General features: G+C 44.5%; 1 protein-coding gene across 1 annotated transcript in view; it reads right to left on the bottom strand.

Annotated features, from left to right (window-relative positions):
- The window catches only part of DIP2A (disco interacting protein 2 homolog A), a 99613-nt gene that overhangs the window by 87653 nt on the left and 2752 nt on the right, over positions 1-9208 (bottom strand). The window contains exons 2-3 of the mRNA XM_045284552.1: positions 7944-8015; positions 3086-3205 (exon numbers count right to left, since the gene is read on the bottom strand). Coding sequence (XP_045140487.1) covers positions 3086-3205; positions 7944-8015 — 192 coding nt within the window. The remainder of the gene's footprint in view (positions 1-3085; positions 3206-7943; positions 8016-9208) is intronic.

The following is a 9208-nucleotide window of genomic DNA, read 5'->3' as shown; positions in this document are numbered from 1 at the left end:
GGCATCATTGCCTCTGTTTCGTGAGGTGGAGGACTTTGTGGACTGGTGTTGGGTAAATGGGTTAATGTTGGACTGTGGGCTTGGGCAGCATTGAGTTGGGATGTTTTCGTGATGCACATTTTCTTTACATAAAACTCTCTTATACATGAGTTGCTGTGGATTTGTTTCTCTAAAGGACCTAGACTAACACAGTACCCTAGACCCTTGTTTTTCACCAATGCCTTCAGCACAGCTTGGACTTGCCTCCTACACCATCGGTTCTTGAACACATGCTGTTCTCTCCTGAAAGGACTGCCCAGTGACCAATTCTTTTTGGCACAGTGATTGTGCATTCCTTCCGTCTTCCTTTAATGCTTCATACATCACTCCACAGAATTCTTCCATGTTGCAAATCAAAGCTTGAATCTCTCTCTTATTTTTTTCTTACTTTCCCATTCTTTACAAGTGAGGAATGCCGAAAATGTCCTTCCTTCCCTTTGGTTTTCTATCTCCAGGTCTTTGCACCTTCAGTTTTATTTTGTCTGGTTGATTTGTCCTTTGAAATCTCCTATTCAGTCAATCATTTCTTTGACTCACTTAAGTGTCTATGAACTAATCTTATTAAAAAAAAGAAGAAAATCCTGACATGAATATCATTGAGCCTCCAGATCCAAGTCTCATGTTACAGGACTTTATGTAAAGTTAATGTACAAGGCAGACCACACCACAGAGATGCAACCACATGAACATTGCTGTATCCCCCACAAACAAACTAGAGAAAGGGAATCTACAGAATGAAAAAGACTAAGACGACATATCAACCAATTGCAATGTGTAGTTGATTCTAAAATCCACGGGGATATTATCTAGATATTTAATACTAAGAACTTATTATGAATTATATTGTTTGTTAACAGTGTGCTCTTTTAGAGAGATCGATATTCCTGTTGGAAGGAGCCCTGGTAGTGTAGTGGTTATGTGCTGGGCTGCTACCCACAAAGTCAACAGTTCAAACCACCAGGTGCTCTGTGAAAAATGAAGAGGCTTTCTGCTCCCTTAAAGACTGACAGTCTTGGAAGCCCGCAAAGGCCATTCCACCCTGTCCTACAGGTTCTCTGTGAGTCAGAACCAACTCTACGGCAGTAAGTTTGTTTGTTTGAATATTCTTTTCAAATACAGAGGCCAAGAATATTATGATATTCATATGAAACAGCGTAATATTTGAAATATGTTTTAAAGTCAGACAGGAAGGGAGGAAGTGGTGGGAGTATAGATGAAATCTAAACATCAGCGCTGAAAACTGCCAGAGAATGGCAAGGGGATCGTGAAGGTGGGAGGGGGAAGAGGGAGGAGTAAAAAGAGGAGTTGATACCAAGGGCTCAAATAGAAAGAAAATGTTTAGAAAATGATAATGGCAACATATGTACAAATATGCTTGATACAATTGATGTATGGATTGTTATAAGAGCTATAAGAGTCCCCAATAAAATGATTAAAAAAGAAACCATTATGATGAACAGAGAAAAAAATAGTCCCCAATAAAATGATTTTTTTTAAGGTTAGCTATAATTGAAAACATAAAAAAAATAAAGTTTTCAACAAATATCCTTACAGTTCAAATGAACTACCAGGGACACAATTTAAATATTCATGAAAGCACTGCCAAACAAATAAGGGGAGCTGAAATCTAATTAGAAGGAAAGTCTAAAATTTTAAAAGTGAAAAATACTAAATCATCTGTAACCAGTTGTCACTGGGGTCACGCTGACTGACTGAGACCTCGAGTGTGCTGGAGAGAAGCCATGTTCCCGAGGGTTTTTAATGTCTGGTTTTTCAAGAGTAGATCACCAGGTCTTTCCTCTGAGGTGCCTCTGGGCAACCTTGAACCTCCAACCTCTCTGTCCATGACAGAGCATGCTAACCACGTGCACCACCTCAGTTCTCTCTGTCACTGCCACGGAGTTGATTCTAATTCATAACGACCCTATAGGACAGAGCAGGCTGCCCTGTGGGCTTCCAAGACTGTAACTATTTATGGGAGTAGAAAGTCTGATCTTTCTCCTGTGGGGCAGCTGGTAGTCTTGAACTGCTGACCTAGCAGTTCGTAGCCCAACACTATGCCACCAGGGATCTGTATCACATGAACTCCGTATATGAATATACTCACAAATAGGTCCATTCTGACTAACAGTGACCCTACAGGTCAGAGTAGAACTGCCCCATAGGGTCTGTCCAAGCTGTGATCCTTATGGAAGCAGACAGCGCCATCTTTCTCCAGCTGGTAGGTGAGAATCACCAACTTTCTGGTTAGCAGCCAAGCACTGAACCATGCACCACCAGCAAACCCATTGCTGGTGAGCTGAGTTGATTCTACCTCCTAGTGATCCTATAGGGCAGGGGTCCTCAAACTTTTTAAACAGGGGCCAGTTCACTGTCCCTCAGACTGTTGGAGGGCCAGACTATAGTTAAAAAAAAACTATGAACAAATTCCTGTGCACACTGGACGAGTCGGCTGCTAAGCAGGACAGGCAGCAGCAGCAAAAACACCCAGTGGGCCCAATAAATGTCCTCAGTAGGCCGCATGTGGCCCGCAGGCCGTAGTTTGAGGACCCCTGCTATACAGGGCTCCTAGTGTTCCTATAGAGGGCTTCTGAGACTCTAATTCTTTACATGAGCAGACAGCTTCCTCTGCCTCCCAAAACACCCCTGGAGTGTTTGAACAGCTGAACTTGTGATTAGCAGCTAGTGCCTAACCACTGCAATACCACGTCTTCTTAAAACATCTGTACCTTAATGGCAACATCTCTATGATTTACAAATACTGCCAATACAAAAGTATTAGTTAAGTACAAAACAACTAAAATGCTTAAAGAAATTATCCTGGTGCAGGTTTGAGGAAGATTTTAATGGAAGCATCCCCTAGGAAAACAGGTTACATTAAAACAGACTGTCGTGATGTGAAGGTCGTGTTTTTCTGATCATTATGTGGTGAATCACTGTCCAGGGGAATGAAATCCTTCAGCGCACACTTTAGCTCAGAAGCGTTAACTGGCAGCATTGGAAGCCAAGTGTGTGCAAAACCCTGGCCGCGCTGTTCTCCACGTACCTGAGCGGAAGCGCTCATCCCTCGAGTTGGTGGGGCGTGACTTGGGTTGTTTGGGAGCAGCCGCCGCAGTCGGTGAGGGGCCCGTGGTCCTGCTCTCGGCTTGCAGGGACAGATCTACTCCTGAAACACAATGTATGGGAACACCTGTGTCAACAATCTGCTTTCGCAATCCCGGAAAAATCCCCGTCCAAGAGTACGTGTTCCTCCCATACTGTCACACCACATATGCCACACCGGAGCAGAGACTCAAGGCCACAGAGATCATGATCACACCAGAATTTATCTGGCTAGCTGGAGACCAACGTGGAAGTGCTATGGACCAAGTACATGAATTTCTTTCTTTCTTTTTTTTAATTAAATACTTTTAGTGGGGGCTCCGACATCTCTTATCACAATCCATACATTCCTCCAGTTCTTCGTCCATTCAGAAGGTATGAGATGAAGTGGGGTGGGGGTGGGGGGTAGCATTCCTGGTCTCCTCGGCTCCTCCTCCCAGGGGCCCTCTTAGGAGGGGAATGGCCAAAGTCTGGCCTGGGATGGCCAGAAGCAGCAGGCCTGCTTAGGTAGCAGAGCTTCCTGGAAAGATCTTACAGAAGAGGCCTGAAGGCCAAGCAGGGAGCCGGCAGCGGCTGGGCCAGTGGGAACAGGTGGTAGCCAGAGGGTCCACACTGGAAGGCTAAGGCGCAGAGCAGCCAGGAGGTGAGAGTCCGGAGTGCGTGGAGGCGATGAGGGTCAGAGAGTGGCGGTCCTGTGGGTGCTGAGGCAGGCCCGCTCTCATCCTTAGTGCTTGCTGCACACCTCAGCCTAGCCTCAGGTCCCTGACAGTCCTGCCAGCCCGGCCAACAGCAGCGCCTCCCAGGCAGTGGACTCCATCCGGAAAAACGGTTAAGAGTATGCTTCTGAGCTATGTGTTTTATTGAATATGAAACTGCCTGTCACTCGTTCCCAGGACTGCCCTGGTGTCAGTAAACTCTGAATGAGAAACAACCCACTAACACATCCCCAGGACCACGGACGGCCCTCAGGTTCAGGCAGAAAAAAGCAGGGAGTGAAGAGAGGCAAGGAGATATCTGTTCACGGTGCCAGAGGATGCTCCCACAGCATGGCGTGGAGTGGAGGCCGCTTCCCCAACCCACGCCTCCATTCTGCCTCCATGTCCAGCTCTGTTCCAAATGACGATAAGTCACCAATGGCCCCATGTGCCTGCCCTCCACACGCCTGCCCCAGACTCACCAGTTCCTGTGTCCTTCACATGCCGTTCCCTGAAACACGCTCCCAGACGCCCGGTGTGTGAGCGAACGGGGCACAGACCTAAATCCCGGGGAGTTTCTTCAGAGATGAAATCATGACTGGCCATACAATCCAGATTGTGAAGCAGAGACTGAAAGTACAGCCTTCCGCTGTGTTTCCTCAGGAATAAGCAAACTTTAGCCTTTGTTCCAACACAGCCTATAAACATGGCCAGCTAAGTTTCTGGCCCAAAGGCCTCTCCAGCCACTGACCATTCCCTGATGGCACAGCTGGAGTCTGTCCTGCGTCTCAAACCCAGGCAGTGCTCTGTGACTGCCCCACCTGACACAGGATGAGGTGGAGGAGTGGCCGGGAGACTCCTCGGCTGCCCATGAAAGGTGACTAGGCGGTGATAGGAATAGCCCTGCCAGGCTAAGGGAGATAGAGGCACAGGCCCAGGAGGCCAGTGGAGGCCAGTTCTGGGTGTGAGGAAACTTCAGACAATGCCAGCCCAGTCTCAAGGCATGAGCTGCCCTCTGAGCCCCACCTAAACTGCAGGATCGTAAGCAGAACAGAGGCTGGTGCTGCTGTTTTAAACCACTAAGTTACACAGCATTGGAGAATTACCACCACCACCATCATCCCAAAGGGAATAATGCTTAGCTCTTCACATTTTGGAGAGAGATATAAGACAGAATTAATCAGTACCCCGACCAGCATTTCAGGTTTTTTTGTGCCTGGATAAAATGACTTTAAAGTTCATTATGGATTAAAAGAAAGCATGTTACAAAGTTAGATACACACACACATACACACACAGACATCCTCACACTTACATTCTAAAGCACATGTGCCTTTATTCTTTGAGATAGATTCGGTTGTTCAACAAAGATAGAGAACCCCACATAAAATTACTGCATGAAAGTGTAGTCATAGTTTTAATTTTAGGAAATACCAAGAGATGCCTTTCCAAAAAGTTTGCAACAATTTACACCCCCACAAGAAATTTATGGAAATGCCATTTCCTCGCATCCTTATCAGCACTGCATTAAAAGAAAAAATTCAAACTTTTGCCAACTTCTCTAAAATATGTTTAGAAAAGTGGTTTCACTTCATTTGCATTTCCATATCTGCTAAGTACGGTTGGTTAGAATTTCCTGCTAGTTGGCTATCTGCATTTCCTTTTCCTTGACTTCTCCAAGCTAATGAGTCCCCAAACGGCTGCAGGTGACTTTGTCAGGGACACTCCTTGATCTGCTGGTCGCATTGGTGAAGCTGGAAGGGCTGCTTCCCTATTCCAATACTTCCAGTTGAGAGAGCCAACTCCCTCTATCAGTCTTTTCCTTCTAGCTCGGAGTTTCCTAACCTCCTCCTTCAAGGTTATTAAAAATTCCCCGATATTTTTATAATGAAAAGTGTATTTAGAACTCCAGTCCTCCTGAAGTCCATGCTTACATGAGAATGGCCCAGCCTGGTGTCCTGCAGAAACAGCATCATTTACTAAATACACAGTCCTCCTTCGCAGTCCCTCCAGTCTATTTCTGGATTCCCTTCTGCCCCACCACCTGCAGTATCTATCCTGTGTTCCAACACGTCCCCTTTGTTGTAATCACTTGGACGTAATAGCTCACACAGTGGCATAATAGTCGGCTCTAATATCTCAAAAAGGAGCCTCAGTAGCACAGTGGGGTTAAGTGTTCAGCTGGTAACTGAAAGGATGGCCGTTCAAACCACCAAATGCTCCCTGGGGAAGAGGTGGCCATCGATCCTAAACATTGACAGCCTTGGGACCCTAAGGGGTAGCTCCACTGGTCCTGGAAGGTTGTCATGAGTTGGTGTCAATGACAGCAGCAGGTTTCTTTGGTTTACTGTCTCAAAGGCAAATCCTTCTCATCAGCATTCTTTTTCAAATGTTTATGTGAATCTTTAACGCAGAATTTAACTTTGAATTTTATCTCAGCATTTTTCTCTTTCAAATGCACCATTATTTCAAATCTCAGGTTCAAAATCAATCAGTAGTAGAGATCCTGACGGGGCTGCATCATGTGCATACCTTGATTATCAGGGCTAGTCTACTAAGTCTTTCTGTTCAGGAACTGGTTTGTGGCTTCATTTATTAGGGTCTCATATATTTCCTTCAAGTAGATTCCATGGTCCTGACATAGATACTGTGTATTTCTTGCTAGATGGATTCATAAACATTTAACAGTATGGTGATAGTGCTATTATGAAGGTAATTGTTTCCTCATTAACAGATATTGCTAAAGAAAAATTATTGATTCTTAAACTTGTCTCTTATCTGCATTTCTAGCAAACCAACTGCTCAAAGAATAAAGAGAATCACAGGGTTGGGGGTATGAAATAATGCCATCTTCAAGTGCAGATGATTGTCTTCTCTCTCCAGTATCTACCTGCTTTGTTTTCCCATCTCATCATAGCGTCATAACCATCAACATCACGTGCAGTCAGAGTATGCGGGGCAGCAAGCATCCAACCTGACCCAGGCTTGGGGTATCGAATGCCTCCTATTTTCTTTGATGGCTGCTGTTGATTTCGGTAAGTGGGTTTAATGATGTTTCATTAGTTTCCTTCAATTCCAATTTTACTAAAAAACTTTTGTTTTGTTTAGCTTTGTTTTGGGGAACTGTCAGTATATAAAGAAGCTCCTCAATCATTTCGTCATTGATTCACTAAACTCCATATGAATGTATGTCTATGAAAAACATGTGCACAGCTTAAAGAAATATTACAGAGCAAAAGTCAATGTGACTACGGGCTAAGAAATACAGCACTGCAGTACCTTAGAGGCCCTTTGTGACGCTCCCTTATCCCACTTCCCCAAGGACTTCTTTGAAACCATTTCCTGTCTTTCTTTACCAATTATGTAAGGGCCCCTGAACAACACAGCCCAGTTTGGCATGTCCGTTTAACTTATTCTGGCTCTACTCCTTTGTGATTGCTTTTTCCACTACCTGCCTGTTCTGAACATTTGGCCTTGTTGATGAGGGAAGCTCATGGACACACTCAGGATGACGTCTGCGGCTGCTGCTGCTGCTGAACATCTACATCTGCTCCCCTGCCAACACCCTCTTAATGCCGATAGCTTTCAATAAGTCTTCTTGTCCTCAAACGGCAAATCCTCTAATCATGCTCTTTTTTGAGACTAATGTAGAACCCTTGGTCTTTTATACTTGGATTCTATACAGTTTTAAATTACCTTATAAAGTTGTATTACACACGTGCACACAGCCAACCAAACCGCAACCCAAACTGTTGAAATGTGCTGAATCTACACACAGATCGAGGGTGGAAAGAAGTGACATATTTACAATATTTCGCCTATCCTTGGTAAGGGAAAATGCCAAACTGCTCTGTAACCATAAAAATAAAACAAATGAAGTGATAATAAACAAAACAAATCCCACAGACCAGGGGATAAGTACCAAGACAGAGCATTAAATTACAATCTACGCCTTTAACATTTCTAATTTAATATCAGACACATTAGTGCCCAGCCCTTGTGAACAAAGTGTGACTCGCATGCCACTTGTTGAACTCTCCGTGGGGTTTTCCATCGGTTTTAGATGGGGGCATAACCATGAGGCACGCTGGAGGGTGCAGGCCTTACCTTGAATACGTGGAATGTAACGTGCTAGCAGCTTTGCCCTTTTCTTTTCATATCCTTTTTGGGTGATGTCACCTAAAACAACAATTATAAAAAGAGAATTACATTTCTTTTACAGTTCTAAAATGTTAGAATTAAAAATTCACTCCTAATCTGAAAAAGTGAAAACAACCCTAACGTCTTCCCGCTGGGGGTTCCCTCGGCAAGCTCTGAAGCGACCACAGTGGGGGGACCCTGCTCAGCAATAAAAAAGGGGCCAAATGCTGATAGGCATAGCTATCGGATGGATCTCACTTGCATTACGCTAAATGAAAGAAGCCAGACTCAAGGGTGACAAGCTGAACTCCTGTACAGGACACTCTTGAAAAGACAGAACTATGGGCACAGAAAACAGATCTGAGGTTGCCAAGGTCTGCCGTGAAGGAAGGGCTGTCTTGTTAGACAGTGATAGGGGGATGAGGCTCAACTACGTCTTGGCTGTGGCGGTGGTTACCCAGCTTTATGTGTTTGTGAAGCGCTCATAAGCCTCGACAACACCAAAAAGGGCTTATTTTATTGCCGCCATTTATACTTCAACTAAGAAAATGTGATCGGCACCCCTGGAAGCTTGTCAGAAAGGCAGAGTCTGGAGCTGCACCCAAGCTGGCAGACGCTGCATGTGCATTTCCCCAGTGCTCTGCACACAGGGTGCTATGTGGGTAGGGGGCCCATAGAAAGAGAGTGCTGGGGAGATGGCTCAGGAAAAGGCAGCAATGCCCTGATCAATTACAACACAGAAGAAAAGCCTACAAAGAAATCATACCTCTTAGGAGCAAGGTAGGACACACATCCCCTGAGAAGCACTTAGCCACCTAAGTACACCATCTAGTGTCCTAGACAGAACTGGGAGTGCTCACAGTGAATCTTTGACAATTTGAAGATTTTATTAAACCAGAAGCACAAATTACAATTTTCCCTCTGTTACTTGTTCATCTTCTTAGTGAAGGATCCTTGTGATTTCAAAGGGGAATCTTGGTGGATCTTCTCAAAGAGCACTAGACTCTCATGATGGCTTATTAAGATGTTTAACAAAACTGAAAACTGCAATGGTGACAAACGCATCAAGAAAGTTATACTGAGTGATGGTGGGAAAGAAGGAAGGTAAAAGGAAACAGAGGAAAGATCTAGGAAACAAATCTATGGATAAAGATATAAACAAAGTTGTGCACTTATGTAAAAATATTCATTCATAAAAATAGAGGTATTGGCATACGTACATATATTTATGT

The sequence above is a fragment of the Echinops telfairi genome, unplaced genomic scaffold (assembly GCF_000313985.2).
Source record: "Echinops telfairi isolate 266 unplaced genomic scaffold, ASM31398v2 ScPeMD7_7469;HRSCAF=8507_0, whole genome shotgun sequence".
Taxonomy (NCBI): domain Eukaryota; kingdom Metazoa; phylum Chordata; class Mammalia; order Afrosoricida; family Tenrecidae; genus Echinops; species Echinops telfairi.
The sequence above is the reverse complement of the archived record's forward strand: the minus strand, read 5'-3'. Positions and strand labels throughout refer to the sequence as shown.